General features: G+C 40.7%; 1 protein-coding gene across 3 annotated transcripts in view; it reads right to left on the bottom strand.

Moving 5' to 3' along the window:
* The window catches only part of ASTN2 (astrotactin 2), a 1,009,693-nt gene that overhangs the window by 199,324 nt on the left and 788,026 nt on the right, over positions 1-22,343 (bottom strand). For all 3 annotated transcript variants that reach the window (XM_033237645.1, XM_033237646.1, XM_033237647.1), the window contains one exon: positions 21,659-21,924. In XM_033237645.1, coding sequence (XP_033093536.1) covers positions 21,659-21,924 — 266 coding nt within the window. The remainder of the gene's footprint in view (positions 1-21,658; positions 21,925-22,343) is intronic.

Here is a 22,343-nt window from a genome sequence, read left to right as displayed (position 1 = left end):
AAACGACACCTAATTTCCCCCATCAGGATAAGCTTCACTTTTCAAACCACTCTCCTCTGAACGATGAGAGCCCGACAGAACAGCTCCTTAATCTGGGTGACAGGAAGAAGACATTTAGAGCCAGCCAAACCCCCCTATTGCCACACTTACCTCCGCTAATGAAAAAATATTAGAGAAATAAATATACAGCCCACTGAGATGCTTGTGCACAGGGCTCTGTCAGTTGTCTGTTTCTCAAGATGCACACAGACAAGATGATAGGATTATATGATCCTCAGGCAAGGAGCAATTTTTCTTGTCAGTTAGTCCCATATTTCAGCTCCCATCCATCTCACACAGAAGATGAAGTACTAGGTTTTAATGCATTAAAAATAACAGTGAGCATTTTTTGAATACTTTTCTATTCCAAACACAGTGCTCAGTGAGAACTGACTGCAGGGATTCATTTAATTTATACAGCAACACCATGAATTTGATACTCCTATTGGTGCCACTATATAGAGGATGAGACTGAGGCCCCAGAGAGTTTGGGTTCCTTTCCTAAGTTACGTAGCCAGTATATAGCAGAACAAAACTCAGACCCACGTTTCTCAAATTCCAAGCCTAAATGCTTAACCATCACGGGTCACTTTCATCCCCACAAACAGCCTGTATATTAGGTTGTATTGATCCCATGCAACGTTTGAAAAAGTGAAATTTTTTAAAGTTTGATGCTCCTGTGATCAGGTGACTTCATCGATGTCACGAATCAAGGAACTAGGACTCAAACACAGGTCTCAACTTAAAGACTGAATCCTCTTCTCCAAACTGGTCATTTTTCCTAAATACTAAAGGTAGGTGGCACATGACATATTCTTAGGAGGAGTGAGGGGGACCAGTTAACCTTGCCCTGGTCAGTCCCAAGTCCTTATTTGCCACAACCAAATAAGGACTTAATAAAAAAAAAGATTCATGTTGGTCTGGGCAATACTTTTATGAATAAGATCTCAAAAGCACCGGCAATAAAAGCAAAAATAGACAAATAGGATTACATCAAATTAAAAATCATCCTTTGTTGACTGCAAAGGAAACAGTCAATCGAGTGAAAAGACAACCCACAGAATGAGAGAAAATACTTGCAAGTTATGAATCTGACAAAGGGTTAATATCCAGACTATATAAGAGCAAAAGAAAACCCCAAAATAGAAAACATACAATTCAATTTAAAAATGGGCAAGAGAGCTGAATAGACAGTCCTCAAAAAAGATATGAAAGTGGCCAAGTATATGAAAAAAATGCTTAACATCACTAATTATCAGGGAAATGCAAATCAAAACCACAATGAGATATCATCTCGCTCTAATTTGGATAGTTATTATGAAAAAGACAAAAAGTAACAAATGCTGGCATAAATGGTCAGAAAGGGGAACTCTTACATACTGCTGGTGGGAATACAAATTAGTATAGCTATTATAGAAAACAGTATGAGAATTCCTGTAAAACTTAAAAATAAAACTACCATATGATCCAATAATCTCACTACTGGGTATATATCCAAAGGAAATAAAATCAGTATCTTAAAGAGATATCTGCACTTTCAGCCTGTGTCCTGTTTATTGCAGTACTGTTAACAATAACCAAGATATGGACTCAACCTAAGTGTCCATCAATACATGCATGGATAAAGAAAATGTGATGTATATATACAACAGAGCATTATTCAACCATAAAAAATAAAATTCTGTCATTTACAGCAACAGGAATAGAACTGGAGGTAATTATGTATATGAAATAAGCCAGGTACAGAAAGAAAAATACTACTTGTTTTCATTCATATGTGGAAGCTAAAAAAGTGGATCTCATGGAGATGGAGGGTTGATTGGTAGTTACCAGAGCATAGGAAGGGTAAGAGAGCAGGATGAAAAGAGGCTGGTTAACAGATACAAAAGTACGGTTAGGTAGAATGAATAAGATCTGCTGTTCAATAGTACAGTAGGATGACTATAGTTAACAATAATGTATTCAAAATAGCTGGAAGAGAAGAGTTAGAATGTTCCCAATGTAAAAAAGGAAAAAAGATAAATGTTTTGGATGATGGATATCCCAGTTACCCTGATTTGATCATTATACATTGTATGCATGTATCAAAATATCACATGTAGGCCAGGTGCGGTGTCTCATGCCTGTAATCCCAACGCTTTGGGATGCCAAGGCAGGCGGATCATGAGGTCAAGGATCAAGACCATCCTGGCCAACATAGTGAAACTCCGTCTCTACTGAAAATACAAAAATTAGCTGGGTGTGGTTGCACGTACCTGTAGAGCCAGCTACTTGAGAGGCTGGGGCAGGAGAGAAGAAAGGAGAGGAGAGGAGAGGAGAGGAGAGGAGAGGAGAGGAGAGGAGAGGGGAGGGGAGGGGAGGGGAGGGGAGGGGAGGGGAGGGGGGGAGGGGAGGGGGGGAGGGGAGGGGAGGGGAGGGGAGGGAGAGAGAGAAAGAAAGAAGAAAGAGAAAGAAAGAAAGAAAGAAAGAAAGAAGAGAGAGAGAGAGAGGGAGGGAGGGAGGGAGGCAGGGAAGGAAGGAAGGAAGGAAGGAAGGAAGGAAGGGAGGGAGGGAGGGAGGAAGAGAGAAGGAGAGAAAGAGAGAGAGAGGGAGGGAGGGAGGGAAGGAAGGAAGGAGGGAGGGAGGGAGGGAGGGAGGGAAAAGAGAGGAAAGGAGAGGAAAGGAAAGGAAAAGAAAGGAAAGGAAAGGGAAGGGAGAGAGAAAATATCACATGTACCCCCAAAATATGTACAACTACTATCTATCAATAATAATTTTAAAAAGACCTGTAATCTCAGCACTTTAAGAGGATTGCTTGAGGCCAGGAATTTGAGACCAGCCTGGACAATATAGTGAGACTTCATTTCTATTCTATATTTCCAAAAAGAAAAACAATAAAACAATTAAAAAGAGTTTTGACTAAGAAAAATATAACCATTTTTCTTAGCCTGGCACACACAGCCCTTCACAAAGTGATGTCAAACAACCTCTCTAGCTTCATATCCCACCACCATAGTCTGTCCCAGTTCTACATACCAGCTACATTGAACCCTTTGTCACGGACCAGGGAGGCAAGAAACTTTTATGTCACTGTATCTTTGTACATGAGTTCTCCCAGCCTATAATGCCTTTATTTTATCTTTAATCAAATCATACTCATTCTTTAAGACCCACTACAACTTCAGCCTTCTTTGAAAACCCTTCCTTGATTTCCCAGCAGAATTGAAAGCCCTTACTGTACCTTTGACAACACATCTCTTAGTGAACTTACCACATTTTATGGAATTATTTATCTATATGTCCATCCTCCCTACTGGACTATGAGTTATTTGCCTTATTTTATCAGAAATTCCTTGCACAAGGCATGACCCAAAGTAGGTACTCCATAAAAGTTTGTTGCATGAATGACTATTGCGTGAATGAGTAATAAAGTCTGAGGAAAGAAGACAGGGAGCTGTTTGAGTGTGTGATCTATATGATCTTAGTAGACCTGCTCAGTCACTGGGGCAGTAGATTGTGCTTACATTGTTCTAAACTATCTCCAAATCATTTGTCCTGCCTGTCACGGAGCTGAGAGCAATTGTGAAAGTGATGAATAGCAGACCAATTATGAGCAATAGGCAACATCGGTTATAACTCCAGGGAGAAGACACAGCCATATCAGTAGCCTCATCCATCTAATCATGTCATCTTCCCAAGGCACATTGCTCTGTGACCTTGAACTGTCAAGGGTTTGTTAGTCTTACACAAATTTAAGTTCTTCAGAGGATGGTTCCCCTTTTCAGCCTGTGTCCTACAAGGCGTTGCTCCTGGACTGCCCAGTCCTGGAAGGGGAAACCTGGCTGGAACTCACATACTTTTCCTAAAGGAAATCTTTAGCTGAGGATTCCAGTCCCATCCAAGAGACAAGACCTGTCTTCTAAGCCTGATGTCCTTTGATAGATAGTTAACTCCTCTTTCCTGTGGTGAGAACATCTGGAGATGAGAGGCGGGTGGGAAAGTTTCAAGTGAAGGATTTGTCCAAGATTGTGGAGTTTGCATCTCTAAATGCTAGCTTAAGTTAATGGCAAGTTCCTAAGTAAAGAATTACACAATTTCTCTTCTGTGGCCACTGATGATTTCATTTTTCCAGTACGCCCATTGTCCCTAAGGAGGCATCTGAGGGAGGAAGCCTCTCCTGCTGGTGGGGCTTCTATGGGATGATGAGTGGGGGCAGGAAAATAAAGGTCACAGGACAGGAGGGGACATGCTTAGTCTAGCTAGACCCATTCTGAGTTTACCTTGGCCTTTGATAGGGAGCCTTTTACATTTGGCTGAGGAAGCTTGGAAGTGATAGATTCTTATCAGCTTTAATGTAGTCATATTTCTATCATGGCAAATGAGATTCTGAAAAGTCTAGATCATTTAACACTGGAAAGGATGTTACACATGATGGAGGGATGGCAGAACATTGAGGTTAGGAGCATGGTCACTGGAACCAGACTCCAGGGTTCAAATCCCAGTGCTATCACTAAGCAAACCGATAGAATCGTCTTCAATTCTCTATGCTTCACTTTCTGCCTGTATAAAATGGGTACATACTAAGATCTATCTCATTTAGAAATGTACAAGGATCATGTATAAAGTGCCTAAAATAATGTCAGATCTATACCAAAATCCTTATACATTTGATAATTAAACAAATATTGACTAGGCCCTGAACTTGGGTATTCTCTAGATGAAAGAAAGTAACTTAATAAGCAAAATAATTTTTTAACAGTTGTTAGACATGCTTATTTACAGACAAAAGAGACTCTGGGCACATCTACACTCACTCGGAATTATTTTTATTCTTTGTAATATTTTCTATTGAAAAAACAATATGGCACTGGAACAAGCTAACAGAGATATTATCTTTGCCTTTGGGGAAGTACAACTTTCCTTGTCTCTATGAACTGATTGCCCTTTTGATTTTTGAATCAGTGAATCTCTAAGAGTAAGACAATTACTGTTGGTTATATGCCTACTCTGTGCTGGATCCTTTAATAAGAAGCAAGAGAAGAGGATAGTGGGAGAAAAAGAGAGAGAAGTCGGGGAAAACTAAGAAGAAAAAAAAGGAAGCGAGAAGAAGCTACAACTAATATTGATCAAGTGTTTAATTATACTAGCTATTGCTAAGTGCTTTACATGCATAGTCTTATTTAACAGTTAAATACTATTATTACTTCCATTGAGGTTATGAGTAATTAAGTTATATATCCGTAGTACATGGCAAAATGGGAGTTTAAACCTAAGTCTATCTAATGCATGTACTGACTTTTCTTTACATCTGTCATCTTACATAACATTCAGAGCCACCCTATAAAGTAGGTGCTCATATTACTCCCATCTTACATCTAAGAAAATGGAGCTCAAATAAGCTAAGTTGAATGTACAATGCCATCCAACAGGTAAGCATGGAATAAGAAATTTAAATGTAAATCTGGTTGACTGTTTAAATCATGGTTCTCTCTATGACACCTCACTAAAACCTCTAAAATATCAAAATCTCACTGGTAAGTCTGTTCGCTTTAAATGTAATTAATGCTCTCCTGACACATAAAAATAAGCAAATAAATCTATCTATATTTATACCGATATCTATATACCTATATGTTATCTATACCTATATATCTCCAGCTCTATTCAAAATGAGTACCTGCATATGTGAGAAACAATCACCAGGAAGCACTGTAGAGGGATGAGAAGAGCTTCACTAACATATACTACACTACCTCAAGCACCTGCTATGTTATGCTTCAGTTGCCTGGCGTTTCCTCTGATTTTTGGAAGACAAGCAATAATTTCTGAAAAAGATCCAGGTTGAGCAAACTAAAGTTGAAGAAGCCAAGTCCAAGCTCTTTTGATTGTGGATGTATGATCTCTGAAATAGCATTAAGAAAAGGGCTTTGAATTGAGCTAATAGATGGTTTTTATTGAGTTTTGAGACAAAAACTTTGATTAGATGGTAGAGCAAAACCCAGTTTCCAAAGGGCTGAGAAATAAGAAGTGAGAACGGAGCAACAAGTTTTATTGTCAAAGAAAGATGAAGTGGTAAATGATAGAAGAAACTCTAGAATCCAAGAAAGCCTATCTGATGATAGAACAGGCTTGCCCATGCCAAAGTGTAGTGGAAAAAGCCAGTAATGAAAAAGGCTCTATTCTTTGCATGCTGAGAACACAAGCTATGGAACCTGACAAACATAGGTTTAAGTCTTAGCTCCATAACTCACTGCTATGTAATACTGATATTTCTCCTTCTGAGCTTCTGTCTCCTTCAGCTACTCAAAAGTTATGTTTTAAATACCTACTATGTGTATGGTACTAAATATAGAAGCTACTGTGACCCAGGAGAAGTCTAAAAGTCTGGAAGTAAGATACTTGATCCATCCTTAACTCTAAGGCAACAGTAATAGTCTCTGTGCTTTCTAACTTTTTTCTTCATAAATCACATACCACACATTAAAATGCACTTAAACTTGGTGGGTGCAGTGGCTCATGCCTATAATCCCAGCACTTTGGGAGGTTGATGCAGGTGGATCACCTGAGGTCAGGAGATCGAGACTAGCCTGGCCAACATGGTGAAACTCCATCTCTATTAAAAATACAAACATTAGCCAGACGTGGTGGGTACCTGTAATCCCAGCTCCCAGCTACTTGAGAGGCTGAGGCAGGAAAATCGTTTGAACCTTGGAAGTGGAGGTTGCAGTGAGCTGAGATTGCACACTCCAGCCTGGGCAACAGAGTGAGACTTCATCTCAAAACAAACAAACAAACAAACAAAAAAGATGTACTTAGACATACTGGAGTTCTTTCAAAGCCCTATAATCAGTATGGTCTGGGTAAGACTGAGTTGGCTGTGGATTAAATCATGATATCTCCCCCAAAATTCATGTTCATGTTAATGCAACAGTATTAAGAGGAGTGGTCTCCGGGAGGTTATTAAGTCATGAGGGCTCCACCCTTATAAATAGAAGTATTATCTTTCTAAAAGGGCTCAAGGTTAAAGTGAGTGCTCTTTTGCCCTGCCCTTCAGTCCTTTCTGCCATGTAAGGACACAGTGTTCCTCTCCTCCCAAGCCTGAAGTACTAAGGTGCCATCTTGGAAGTAGAGAGCAACCCTCACCAGACACCAATCCTGCCAGCACCTTCATCTTGGACCTCCCAGCCTCCAGAACCGTGAGAAAATAAACTTCCTTATAAATTACCCAGTCTCAAGTATTCTGTCAGCAGAAATGGACTAAGGCAGAGTCTACATCAAGATTCAGACCCATGTGATGAAAAACTGTTGAGGGAACTGGGAATGATTTCCAGGAGAGAAGAAAAAAAATCAACTGAGACCTAAAATACCTTCAAATACCTGAAAGACTGTCACTTAGAATTGGAGAGAGGATTAACTTTTATTGAGCTTTTTCTAGTGCAAGGCAGTGTTGCTAAGCACCTTACATGAACTTTTGCGAAACAATTCTATAAGGTAGATATTATTAATCTCATTTTACTGATGGTAAAACAAAAGAATGTAAGTAACATCCCAAAAGGCATACAGTATTTTTTTGAGACAAAAGTAGTATATAAACCCTCATCTCTTGCTTTCAAAACATATGCTCTGTCTAGTAAATCAATAGTTAAAACCTGCTCAGTAGAGCATTGATAAACAGAATTAGAAACTAGAAGGACAAGAAATGTATAGAAAAATACTTTGATTCAATATAAAGAAGGGGCTGGGCATGGTAGTACATGCCTATAATCCCAGCAGTTTTGGAGGTCAAGGCTAGCAGATTACTTGAGCCCAGCAGTTCAAGACAAGCCTGGGAAACATGGCAAAACTCCATTTCTACAAAATATACAAAAATTATCCAAGCATGGTGGCATGTGCCTATAGTCCCAGCTACTTGAGAGGCTGAGGTTGGAAGATCGCTTGAGCCAGGGAGATCAAGGCTACAGCGAGCAATGATTGTTCCACTGCACTCCAGCCTCTTTATGTATGTATGTATTTTTTTGAGACCAGGTGACAGAGTGAGACCTGGTCTCAAAAAAATACATACATACATAAAGAAGGATGTTCTAGTAGTGGTGGAACAGGATGCTTAGTAGGTCACTCAGCAAACCATTCCAGGAGAATTAAAAAAGAAGCTCTTGCAGGTTATAGGAGAAAAGAATCAAGTAATACATAAAGATCGGCCTAGATGCCTGTATAATCCCTTCTATTCCTTTCTTCTCGTAGGCACTGTTGTGATAAAAAAAAAAAAAAAAAAAAAAAAAAAAAAAAAACCAATGAAATGTAGAGAAGGAGGAACAAGAGGAAAAGCAGAAAGTAGCAAAAATATGATAAGAATTTGTCTTTACTCAGCACTTATTAGGCACCAGCACAAAGCTAAACATGTTAATACCCATCTCATGCAATACAGTACTCTCAGATATTAGGAATTATTAGTAAACTCTAGTTAGTAAACATAGGTGAGGGAATTAAGGCTCAAAGAACATTGCCACAAGTAACTAACATAGGAGAAAGGAAATAACTAGGGCTTGATGAAAGATGTGACCAGATGAAAGACAACCTTTCAACTACTAGAGTAAAAAGCTCAAGTTTTTCAAATAGACCACCTTTGTCTACAGGTTTTTCAATACTGGCTGTGAGGAATTGCCAAAAAAAAAAAAAAAAAAAAAATCTAGCCTGATTGAGCCTCTAGAACTAACTACACATTTACAAGAAATACAAGGCTAGATGAGGACATTAAATAACACCATGGGAATGCAATCAGCAAAATCCAGGTTGTGGGGAACTCTGCAGCACCAACAACCCAGGTTTTATCCATAAAATATCCCAAGGAATAAAAAGAGAGACAGATAGGTTAGAAGAGACTCGCTTATCAGCCAACTACAACATTTGGATCTTATTTAGTTTCTGATTTGAAAAAGCAAACAGGTACCAAAGATATAAGACAATTCGGTAAACATGAACAATAACGGGATGTTTGATAATATAGAGAAATTATTGTTCATTTGGGAATCCTGGATAGGGTATTACGGTTATCTTTTGAGTGTTTATCTTTAAGAGATAAGGACTTTAACATTTACACATGAAATTATCTCATGTTTGAGATGTGTTTCAAAATTACCAGGTCAGTGTAGAAGCAGATGTGAGAGGAGGTAACACAGGTTTGGCATGATTAATGACTACTAAAACTAGAAGATGATAGGTACATGGCAGTTCATTATTATATTCTCTCTACCTTTGCATATGTTATGCTTTTCTGAACTAAGTTGATTTTGGAGTGGGTAGCAGATTCTGGGATTTAACAGTGCTCCCCTAAATGGGATAATTTGGAGATGAAGCTAAAAATGAAAAGAAACACATGATCCAAGGAGAATCCACATTCTTTGTGGTCTTCCTCTCCTCTCAGGATATGAATTTATAGCCTGGAATCCTTTTGCTCAGAGATGCTAGGCATGATGTAAGTCTGTCGCCCAGAGAAGGCACTGCACAGACTGACCATCTGTGTAATGATACAAACTCATGCTGCTTTCAACTGCATATGCCTGGTGAATTGTGAGACACATCTGGAATGACTTTTTTTTTCTTCTTAGATTAGGAAGAAATAGAAAGAGAGAGAGAGTTGAGTTGTTTGTGAATTCTCTCCAGGCCCTTAGCATCACTGTTGACTGAAGTTGCCTAACGACCCAAGAAGAGCTCCCTGTGAACAGGGTTAAGCGCCAAGAGGGATGGAGCCTGCAGATCCCTCTTCCTGGAAGCCCAGCACTGCCGTGGCTGGGGCAGTCTTTGATGACACCCTCAGATAAATGATGGTGGTGTGATAAATAAGTAGACATTGGACAGCTGGAAAAAGGATTCCAGCCCTGGCTCTTATATTTGCTAGTCTTATGGGGCTTTCGATAATGGCTGACTACACTCTCCGAGTCTCAGTTTCCTTATCTATAAAATGAAGATAAACAGTGCTACCTTCATGCTTCTATTGAAAGGAGCCAGTGTATGTGAAAGCATGCCAATGCAAGCTGGTGACCTTTTTTCACTCATTCATTCAATCATGTATTTTCATTTTAAGTGTATTTATTGAATTTCTACTATGCATCAGGCAGTTTACTATAAGCTGTGAGTATAAGGTTCACTAAAAGTTGGTGTAGTACCTGGTTTCATGAAGTTTACCCCCTAATGTATAGGAAAATATTTTGACTCAATATAAAAAAGGATTTCTCTCAGTGAGGGAAACCAAATGCTTAGGTGTCACTGAGCAAGCCATTTGAAAACTGGGAATGTTCAAACACAGTCTCCACAACTTGTTGCAAGGTGCGAAAGAAAGGAATTGAGAAATAGACTAGGGTTGGATTGGATACTTCTGTAATCCCTTCCATTTCTGAGTTTATCCGCTGTTTCTTCCTCATAAACTCTATTACGACCATAAAATGAAATAATACAATTTGGAAGAGGAAGAGACACAGGCATCAATCAGTTTCAAAAAGTAAAAGTATAATTAGAAAGTGTGATAACTGCTATGGAAGAAAGACAAAGAGACCCAAGAAAGTAAGCGAACAAATAAACAAGGAGGATCTTATCAAATTTGGAAATCTTGGCAATCTGATAAATGAGTAACAGTTCACTCAGTGGAAAGAAGAAAAGGGGAGAAGTACATTCCAACTGCAGGGAATAGCATGTGCAAAGTCTCTTTGGCAGGACAGACCACAGTGTTAGCAAAAACTAGAAGAAGATTACTATGGCTAGAGCACAGAAAGCAAGAGAAGTAAGAAGACAAGATGAGTTTTAAGAAATTAGAAGGTTTCCGCCCAAGCAGCCCCTGTGCACCATGACAAGGACTTTGGTTTTTATCTCAAGAGCAACTGGAGGTCGATAAATGGTTTTAATCAGGAAAGTGATGTGAGCAGGTTTTAGTTTTGAAAATATCACTCTGGCTGCAAAGAAGTGGATTGATTAAAAAGAGGTAGGGGTTGTTATTAGACAAGAGACTACTGAAATAGTAAAGGCAAGATTTGGATCAGTTTGGGAAAAAGTGAATGTATTAGAGAAATTCTTAAGGAGATAAATCTACAGGACTTGGAATGGGTTGTATTTTGTGGGGAATGGGTGCAAGTGGAAAGGAAAGAGAGTTATCAAAGATGATTCCTTGGTTTCAGGATTTCCAAAATGGAAATAGAAAATACTGTCAGAAGAAAGGGAAGGCAATTCATGGCAAATGTAGTAGAGTGGTCTGCAAGGGTTACAAATGAGAAGTTACTGTACTTTTATTGTATGGTAGAAGCCAACCCTAGAATGAATCGAGGTGAATCAATGTAGACAAAGATGCCTGCTTTTTCAAAAGTTTTGGCCATTAAGTTAAGAAATGAAGAGACAGGACATTGTCTTTAGTATGCATTAGACTTTAACTTTATTTAAAAGTTGAAGAAGAGTAGCTAGTAGAAAGGAAAGTGAGAAGCAGCTCAGGTGCCCAGGTCAAATCCTGGTTCTACAAGTTCCTATTTGTAAGACCTTGAAACAAGTGATTTAGCTTCTCCATGCCTCAGTTTTCACGCTAGGGAAAAACGGATAATAATAGCACCCACCATGTGGAGTTGATGAGTGGGTTCAGTGAGCCAAGTACATAAAGTGCTTTAGCTAAGCTCCTGGCACCATGGAAGTGCTTGGTAAATGTTTGTTATTATTAAAAGGACAAGGGAAAGCTTTTCTGCCATTCTCTTTTCTTATTGCATGTAATAACTAATTCAATGTCCCATGGGAAAAAAAAAATTCTCTTCTCTGACATGCAAAATGTTTGCATTTGCTAAAACTGTATCTCTCACATTTATTATTGAATCTGGTAGTCTTCAGGTCCCATGAAAGAGCTATGTTTTCCAGTTTTGCAGGTAGGCAAGCCAAGTATTAAGTTCCTCTTTTGTAATTGACCATGAGTGTGTTGAGTAATATGTGGATTATTTCTCCCTCTTTTCTTTGATCTTCCCTGTTGCCAAGGATTGCCTGACAGTCTGATTCTTGGCTAGTTCACCTCCTTCTCAGAATGCACTAAGATAGAAAGGAAGTGACCCACAATAGCAGAGAAGGTTTAAGCTAGATTATAGGAAGTACTTGACTTTCTTAATCCCTAAACAAGGAATTCCCTGAAGGAATTTCAAACTGAAAATGACATATGAACCAGGTTTTGGGCAGTGGTTCTCAAGCTCATTTTGTACCACAATTACCTGGGGAGGTTGGGAAAATGAAGACTCCCAACCCACAAAAAAAAAAAAAAAAAAAAAAAAAAAAACCATAATCAGCAGGAAGAGACCAGGAAACTCCATTTTAAACAAACACTTCCCCCATTCTCACCTTAAGTGATTTTGATCCACTGAGACACTCTGAGATCCAAAACTCCACACTCACTAGGCACTCTTGACCTCCCTTATTCTGCTCTACCTTTTTTCTGTACTTTTTAATGTACTATATTATTTACTGTGCTGATTGCTTATTTCATGGCTCTCTCACACACACTCCAGTAGAAATTCATTTCCTAGACTGTGAGGCTATAATGCCTGCTTTGCTCCTTGAGGTATCCCAAGTACCCAGAACAGTGTCTGGCCAATAGGAGCCCCTTAGTCAATACTTGTTCAAATGATGTAAATGGAATTCTCACTCTTCAGCCATCTCATACATATACCCCCCATCTAACTGACATTAACCATCTTAGTTTAGTATTCTACAACATTTGAGTCAAAATATGGATCTATTCTCCAGGAGAAAAATACAAGTAATGTATAATTCTGCAAAACCTTTCTAGGGATGAACATCCAAAGATCCTATAAAGTCAAGGATCCCCAAATGCCAAGTTAACAACCCTTGCCATAAAATTGGTCCTAGTCCCTGCGATTCATCTTCTAATGTTACTACAGTTGCTACTCTACGACTCAAATCTAGTTATATCTCTCCCTTGACCTACAATCTTGAAAGACGCCATATGGTTTGCACAGCACCTAAATTTTACAACATGGCATTCAAAGTTGCCCACAATGCAGCCTTCTGCCTATCCCTTTTCCAGTTTTATTTCTACCTAAGCTTTCAGGCCTGTTGCAAGAATGGCTGACTGAACACAAAAGTTTTGGACTCAGACATCCTGGGTTTGAATTCTCACCCCACAACTCACTAGGTATGTTATCTCAGGTAAATTATTTACCTCTCTGAAGTCTCAGGTTTTGTTTTTTAATTTGTAAAGTAAGCATACTAGTGAATACTTCAAATATGTTGTAGGGGGACAGAGTAAGAGAACATATATTAATACACATGAAGCACTTTTTAAAATGCCAGGCACATAGTTGGCACTCGATAATTGTCAAGTTTTACTCTTCTATTCTTCTATTCTACATGCTCGGCACATAGTATTAACACATTTTTCTGTCCCCTGGTTTTCCAATATTGCTTAGTCTAGACCGGGGTTTGGCAAACCTTTTCCTGTAAAGGACTAGAAAGTAAACACTTTGAGCTTTGCACCCCATACTATTTTCTGTAGCTACTACTTAACTCTGGTGTTGCAGCAGGAAAGCAGTTATAGATGATATGTAAATCAATGTATGTGGCTATGTTTCATAGACTTGATTTATAAAAATAGGAAGCAGGCTGGATGTGGCCCATGGGCGATAGTTTTCCAACTCTGGTCGAGCCTAGCTTTGAAATCTTACAGACCTGGGTTCAAGCTTCTCTGGGGTTCCATCTCCTTATCTGTTAGATAAGGATAATAATTGTACTTCCCTCATAAGTTGTTGGATGATTAAATTAGATAAAGCATGTAAAGTCCTTAGCACAGCTTTTGGCACATAGTACATATATATGTATCTGGTGGATATTATTGTCTTCATCATCATCAAAAAACTTGCTTTGCAGTTCTACTATGTGCCCATATCCACCTTCCCTTCTTCAAGAATTGTTTCCAGATTCTCCCTCTCAGAGTTTCTTTCTCTATTCTAACACTGTTGGAATGTCTATTGCACTATTCAAAAATAAATCATGCATTTGTGTAGCATATGTAAGTAATTATAGTAGCATATGTGTTCTTGTCACTAGACTGTGTGCTCCTTGAAGGCACAGTCTGTGTCTCGTTCCTCTCTATAGCATATTTTCTAACACAGCATCTGGCACACAGTAGGCAACCAATGCAAGATAATCGCAGTAACGGGGCTAGAGTGAGGGTGATGCTGGTAGTGATACTAGTGCTGTAGCGTAGTGATGGTGGTAGTGGTCATGGTTGTAGTGACGGTGGGTATTGGTAATAACTGGGGGAGGAAGTAAGACTTGGCTGTTAATTTCTCTTCAAAGAGTAGTTATTTGGAATTCTCTTCTCAGTTTGAGCCAAAAAGTGGAAATGAAACAAACAAGCTTTTCTGGCAGAGAGAAAGGATCTGCTGGAAGGTCAGACAACCACAAGACCAGAATTACACATGACTCTTCCCAAGGCAGCATGAACAGAAAATGCTCACAGGATTGGAAGTCAGAAAACCCGAGGGCTAGAAAGAACCACTCAGATCTACAGAGTATTTTACATCCTTCAAAATGCTAGAAGTCTCTTAATTTTTCTACAGACATCTGTGGGGAAAGTTTCTACCACCCATTTCCCAGATGAGAAAACTGAGCCTTGGAAAAATAAAGGATATTTCGAAGGGTGGAAGTCACGTCTTACTTCAAATTCAGCCTTGGCTATGTGATCTGAAAAAACATCAGTCCTCAGCTCTGTTCTTAGTTTTACTATCTGTAAAATAAAGAGGTTGATTTGTAAAATAAACAGGATATGATTTTAATAGCCCTATCTGCTCATAAATGCTACGTCATTGTATGCCACTGGGATGGAGTGCAAGATATGTCTATCTTTCTCCTTCCAGTATCAAATTTAAGGAGTAAAATTGGCATTGTCTCTGAATGGGAAACAAATTTTGGGTCACAGGACGGCTCTTCCAACCTCAAAAGATTTGCTTTATATTCTGGGTAGAAGTTAGAGCTGACATTATCAAAGTGCCAAAGGGGACCTTGGATGAAGTTAGCCTGCTTTTCTCATCATACAGATAAAGAAAAGGAGACCTAGACAGTAGAAGCATGTCCAATGTCATATAATAATCAAGGACAGAGCCTAGTTAGATTCCTAGTGTCTCTGTTTTCCCAAAGAAAACTCCCAACCCTGAGATGAAAAGGGATAAACACTAGATTGCCTACTTTACAAATGAGTAAAAGTCAGGTCACATAGACAGTAAATGGCAGAGAAGGGATTCAAATCCAACTCTGTCTGGCTCTTCGCTATGCCACTCCTCTGCCTCCTCCACTTGGAAGACTCTCTTTCACCCAGAAGCTAAGTTAACAACCGCACGAAGTCTTGTACATTTAAGCACCAGTTGTGCTGAGCCAACCTCTGTGGCTTTGGGCCGTGTAAGAGCCATTTAACAGGTGGAGGGAGGAGATTTATGCATTAATCAAATTCTCCATCATAAAGAGTTTTTTTTCTCCTTCTCTTGTTCAAAACAACAGCACAAAGTATAATCAAGGGCTCGTTTCCAGCTTCGGCAGAAGGCATCATCTTTTCCCATGCATTCACTGGAGTGTACCTAAGGAGACCCCAACTACCCAAGGAGCTAGTGTCCAGCAGTCCCCAAGGCCATCGAGAATACCTTGGTCCAGAATCAGAGGACAAAAATACCCCACAAACCTCAGGCATGTCATATTCTCTCCCTGTTAGGACCTAACTGTGCCATAAAATGGGGTTCAGGATTTTACTCAGAGCTTCTACTCCAGAGGTCAGGGGTTCTCATACAGAAGAACTTCCACTCTGCATTAGAATGAGCTATGATATTCATTGTCAACACAGTATGAGTTCCAGCAATGTTTATAAAGTGAGAAAATGCCCCTGAGATCCCTCCATTTGTAAAGTGCCCTTTTGGGTTAGCCAATGGCCTCTCCCATAAAAAATATGAATCCTCTTCTAAAATGTCATGTCCCCAGCACTTTAGGCACCAGCAAAGTTTTCAAGTACTACCTAGAAGAGGAGTTACCAAAGGAAACATAGAAAAAGAAAAGAGCCATTTTAAATAAACATTATTTTTATCACTATCATAGATAACATTCGTCTGTTAAGTGATTTCTTCCTGGACATTATGCATTCATTATCGCTTTTGATTCCCATGAAGTAGGGATTGTGAGACCACATTTTACAAATGTGGAAACTAAGGTATGAAGACACCATTCAGCATCACACCGTGAATGGGAATTGAGGAAAGATCCCAACACAAGGTGGTGGAGCAAAGAACCTGTACTATCTGCTTCCATGTAAATAGAGTGTCTTGTAGGAAACTCAGAAAGAAACTGACTCAACTTATCTTTTTTTGTTGTTTTTTGTTTGTTTGTATTTTGTTTTTTGAAGTAGGAAAAGAAAGCCCCAGAAAGGGAAAAGAACTTGCTATGACTCAGTGTGAAAGCCCAGGCCCCTCAACTATAGGTCAGGGCTCTTTAGTGTTCTCTTGTATCCATGTGACCTGTAGAGATGTTAGAAAGATGGAAAAGTGATGGGAGGAAGGGTGATGGGAGTTTGAGGCAGAGTTGGAGAAACAAATGATAAACAAAATGAGAGTAGCTGCTTTTTCTTCCCACCAGATTTGTTTTGTGGCCATATTCCCTTCCTCCAGGATCATTTCCAGACCTGCAGTGGGCCTATCCCACTCATTCCCACTGCAACCTGGCTCCCTTGGAAACGCCTAAGGCACTCCATCCCTTAGGCTGCCATGACACTTTAAATAGGCCTTTCATTTGTGTTTGGTAAGGGAGAGAAGAAACTGGAGGCTTGGAGGAAGCCACCTACAGTCTTTCAGCTCTAACCTTTCTTTGCAAGGATCACTAAGAGGAAAAGAGAGTGGAAGTGAGAAGACAGTGCCCATGCCTGTCCGTCTGTTCTAACTTATCCTGGCTTCCCCACTGCCCTGGGGCTAAGCTTCTCACCACATGTTGTGCAGTTCTGCCTGACTTCTCTTCAGCATTGTCCATGGAGTTTTCTCCCAGTCTCAGCTCCAGCTACACTGGTTTTCATTCTATTTCTGAAATGGGTCACATTTGCTCATTCTTCAGGTCTTTGCAGAAGTTGGGCATTCTACCAGCAATGTTCTCATTCTCCTCTTCCTTTCTGAAACCCCAGACTTCCACATTCATTTTACGCACTTGGCCCCCAAAAGCTCACTTTATATGTCACTTCCTCAGGAAAGCCTTCTCTGCACAAGGCCCCTTGATACACGCTTGCAACCCACCAGCCTAGTACTCTGTACAGTCTTAACTCTATTTATTCATGTGATTGTTTCATTAATAATGTCTTCTCCATAAGTCTGTGAACTCCATAAAGATAAAGACCATATCCACTTGTCATACTGTTCACTCTTCAGGGTATAACGCAGTCTTAGCATACAGTGGAGGCACAAAGATACTTAACGAATGAATGACCAGCACTTCCAGCTCCACAGGTCTCCTGCATGGAGAACAGTGACATCTAGTGACCACTTTCACACTCTTGGGATTCTCTGATCACACACCACTAATTGGCCTCAGAAAGACCTCACTGGATTTCCAGTAAATTGAATATTTCAATGATGCTGAGAGAACCTGGCATGGAATCCAGACATAGGGGAATCTGGCTCCTGCACAAACAGGAAAGGCACCACCAGCCTATCTATTGTTATGCATGTGCCAAGAACACATTGCAAAAGTCCCATGGCTTGGCTTGTAGTGTGTCACATTGCAGATGAGACAGTGTGGCCCAGAAAGGCCGTCACTGGGGCGAGTTCACAGAGCAGTAAACAGGGATATTCATAGGCTCATTCACCAAATCCCAGATGGCCAGTCACACACAGCTACATCCTCACTGATACAACACTAGTCAAGCCACTAAGTATTTTTATTTATTTGTGTTTTGGAGACTGTCTCATTCGGTTGCCCAGGTTGAAGTGCAGTGGCACAATCACAGCTCACTGAAGCTTTGACCTCCTCCTTGAGTGCTTGATGCGCTCAAGCGATCCTCCCACCTCAGTCTCCAGAGTGGATGGGATGACAGGTGTGCACAACCACACCAGGCTACTTTATTTTTATTTTATCTTTTTTTTTGAGACAGAGTCTCACTCTGTCGCCCACGCTGGAGTGCAACGGTGCAATCTCGGCTCACTGGAACCTCTGCCTCCTGGATTCAAGCTATTCTCCTGCCTCAGCCTCCTGAGTAGCTGGGATTATAGGTGCATGCCACCACACCCAACTAATTTTTGCATTTTTAGTAGAGATGGGGTTTCACCATGTTGACCAGGCTGGTCCTGAATCATGATCAGCCTGTCTTGGCCTCCCAAAGTGCTAAGATTACAGGCGTGAGCCACCACACCTGGCCTGCTAATTTTCTATTCTAATTTTTTTTTTTTTTTAATAAATGGGGGTCTCCCTATAATGTCCAGGCTGGTCTTGAACCCACCAGACTCAAGCTATCCTCTCACCTCAGGCTCCCAAAGTGCTAGAATTATAGGCATGAACTACTACCCCTGGCCCTGTTCTTATTATTTACTGGAATCTGCAACAGCCTCTTCATGGATCTCCTTGATTCTACTCTTACATTCTCACAGTCTATTCTGACCCTGCAGTTGGACATGTGGAGACATACACATATGTATTTTATTGTTGGTGTTAGTTTGGGGACCTCTGATGCACAGAATTAAATTATTTGCAATGTTCAGTTTAGGACTGAAGCTCATTGTTGAGCCATGCATGAGTAGGTTTTATTTATTTGTTCAGTTACCTAGTTAGTTTTAAGAAACTTTTTAAACTTTAATGAACTCCCACAAATCTACCACCAACAACACCAGCTAGGGGCTGGGCGCAGTGGCTTACACCTGTAATTCCAGCACTTTGGGAGTCTGAGGCAGGTGGATTGCTTCAGGTCAGAAGTTCGAGATCAGCTTGGACAACATGGTGAAACCTTGTCTCTACTAAAAATACAAAAATTAGTCAGGCGTGGTGGTGGGCGCTTGTAATCCCAGCTACTCAGGAGGTTGAGGCAGGAGAATTGTTCAAACCCAGGAGGCGGAGGTTGCAGTGAGCTGAGATCGCGCCACTGCACTCCAGCCTGGGCGATAGGGTGAGACTCAGTCTCAAACAAACAAACAAAAAACCACCAGCTAGGAACTTGACTACTTACATGTAACATATGCTTCCTCATGCTATTACCTTACTTTTCCTGACTCAAGATAACCATCATCCTGACTCTTATGTTCATCACTTCCTTGTTTCCCTTTTTAAATCACATTTATTGCATCTGTATTTATTCCTAAAAGGTAGTATATTTGAAGTGTAGGTGTGCTTTAACTTAAAGAAGGGAGGAAAGGGTGTTGTGCCATATAAAATGTTTGGGGCCAGGCATGGTGGCTCACACCTGTAATCCCAGCATTTTGGGAGGCCGAGGTGGGTGGATTACCTGAGGTTAGGAGTTCAAGATCAGCCTGACCAACATGGTGAAACTCCATCTCTACTAAAAACACAAAAAATTAGCTAGGCATGGTGGCAGGTACCTGTAATCCCGGCTACTCGGGAGGCTGAGGCAGGAGAATCACTTGAACCCAGGAGGTGGAGGTATGCAGTGAGCCGAGATTGCGTCATTGCACTCCAGCCTGGGCAACAAGAGCAAAACTCTGTCTCCAAAAAAAAAAAAAATTGGGGACTTACTTTCTTCAGTTAATAATATGCTCATTCATTTCATATTGACAGGTATCACTACAGCTCATTCATTTTGGTTTTTGTAGTATATTCTATCGAATATATATCCTACGCTTTATTTCACTGCTGTCCCATGGATGGGAATTTGGGTTTTTTACAGAGGCCTCCTTCTGCCACACAATCTAATCCCAACAGCCTCGTGCCAATAATCATGCATCATCATCACCTCATAGCCCGCAGGATAGAGTCGAAATTCTACAATCTGGCTTATGATATTGTGGAAATGCTCAGGACTCATTTTGTTTCTCCCTCCGTCCTTGGTCTTAGTCATGGAACACTTCTTTTGGTCTTTGTACAAACAATGTTCTTTTCTTCCTTAGGTCCTCTACCTGACACTTTCCCTACCTCCTTACTCCCACAACTTGTCTTTCCTCTGTATGAGCACTTAACACCCTCCAGCACTTAGCCAAGAAGGATGCTGTGGGAGGGGCACAGGATTCATAGAGTTCCACTCAACTTAGTCACTGGTCTACCACTGGAGGCCCAGGGCTGTCTAGGAGCTGTTGTAGAGGGAGGAGTGGGGATCAAATGGGAGATACTTTATCTACCTTCCTCTGCCTCATTGAACTAGTGGCATCACTATTCCTGATTTTATGGATTGAGTTTCAAGAAAGATTGCATTTGGAAAAAGTGTTCCATAAAGATAAGTTTGCAAACCAGTGAACCAATAATTCATATGGTCCCCTCAAGCCCTGCCATTCTATAATTAAAAGTGAGAGAACCAAAGAGAAAAGAGGAGCAATAATTTCAAGGCTAAGTATATAAACTCTGGAGCAGACTAACTTTGAGTAAATCACTTAATATCTTTGAGGTTTCCTCAGCTGTAAAATGGGTATGACATTAAAATGAACCATATGAAATTGCCACTTTATAAGTAAAAAACGGCCAAATGTCAGAAATTTCATATGAATCGAATGAATATATGTAAGTAAATCACAGATCTGGAGGGCAGAGTAAATGAGATAACGTAAGTATTGTACTGAGGTAGACACTGCTAGGTTTTCGCCAAACCCATTATCTTTTCCTAGGCACACAGCTAAAATCCATTTCCCTGTCTTCATTTCAGACAGGTATGGATGATGGCTGAGTTCTAATCAATGGAATGGACGAGAGGTAAAATGACACGTGCCACTTTCAGGCTTGGCCTATTTAAACCTATGATGTGCAACCCTCCCTGTTCTTTCTCCTTCCACAGTAACTGTGGAAGCATCAGGTCAATGCAGCACACAAGGAACAGGTTGAGCCCCTGCACTACTTTTTTTTTTTTTTTTTTGAGACCAAGTCTCAATCTGTTACCCAGGCTAGAGTGCAATGGCGCGATCTCAGCTCACTGCAACCTCCACTTCCCAGGTTCAAGCAATTCTCCTGCCTCAGCCTCCCAAAGTAGCTGGGATTACAGATGCCTGCCACCACACCTGGCGAATTTTTGTGTTTTTAGTAGAGATGGGGTTTCACCATGTTGGCCAGGCTGCTCTCAAACTCCTGACCTCAAGTGATCCACCCACATTGGCCTCCCAAAATGTTGGGATTACAGGCATGAACCACTACACCCAGCCTGCACTCTTCTCATAAAGCCACCCATCAATCAAAAACATCTATTTGGGATGCTGCACAAACAAACAAAAACCTTGATTATATTAAGCCACTGAGATTTAAGAGTTTATTGTTTATAACAACTAGTATTGTCAAACTATGTAAGTACTTAGAACATGGTAAGCAATCAATAAATGTTGGTAATCACCATGATGATGATATGATGATGATCATGATGACAATCCCCCTGGACAAACGGTCCACAAGGGCAGGAGGCAGGAGGGCTGGTCAAGTCTGACTGAGTGGCTGGGCCAGGGAAGCTTACCTCCTTTGTGCCGTTGTCTTGGATGAGGGTATAAAGTGGCACCACATGGTTGATTTCCAGAAGCACTGGTGTGGGGCTCAGCTGCTCCTTGCCTGGCCGGCGGCAAAGGTGACAGGTAGATGGACAGCGTCCCTTCTCTTCACAGCGAATCTCCACACCTGAAATGAGCTGGTCATCCGACAGCATCTGGGCTGTTAGTAAACCTGAGAGGTAGGTGATGAAGGGCATGGACTTGAGCTCCTTCTTGCTGCCCAGCTCTGTGGTCTCTGGAGAGGCACAAAACAGGAAAAGGGAAAGGTAAACTCAGGATTACTCAAAAGGCCAGACTCTTGAACTCACAAAATACAGATGCTAAGAAGCTGGTATCCATTGAAGAGGTAAAAAGATGACAGAGTGATTTATTCATGATGCCTTGGAAAGACTGCCAGAATGAGGGTTCAAAGGCCAGAATGGTGTATTGTCCTACCACTTACATTAAATATCCACTCGCTTTGTCTGGCCCTCATTTTTCCCATATGTAAAGTTGGGGCCAGGCACAGCAATCCCAGCACTTTGGGAGGCCGAGGCAGGTGGACCACCTGAGGTCAAGAGTTTAAGACCAACCTGGCCAACATTGCTAAACTCCATATCTACTAAAAATACAAGCCGAGTATGGGGGTATGTACCTATAATCTCAACTACTTGG

The sequence above is a fragment of the Trachypithecus francoisi genome, unplaced genomic scaffold, assembly GCF_009764315.1.
Source record: "Trachypithecus francoisi isolate TF-2019V2 unplaced genomic scaffold, Tfra_2.0 Lachesis_group16, whole genome shotgun sequence".
NCBI lineage: Eukaryota > Metazoa > Chordata > Mammalia > Primates > Cercopithecidae > Trachypithecus > Trachypithecus francoisi.
This window is presented reverse-complemented; position numbering and strand designations above follow the sequence as displayed.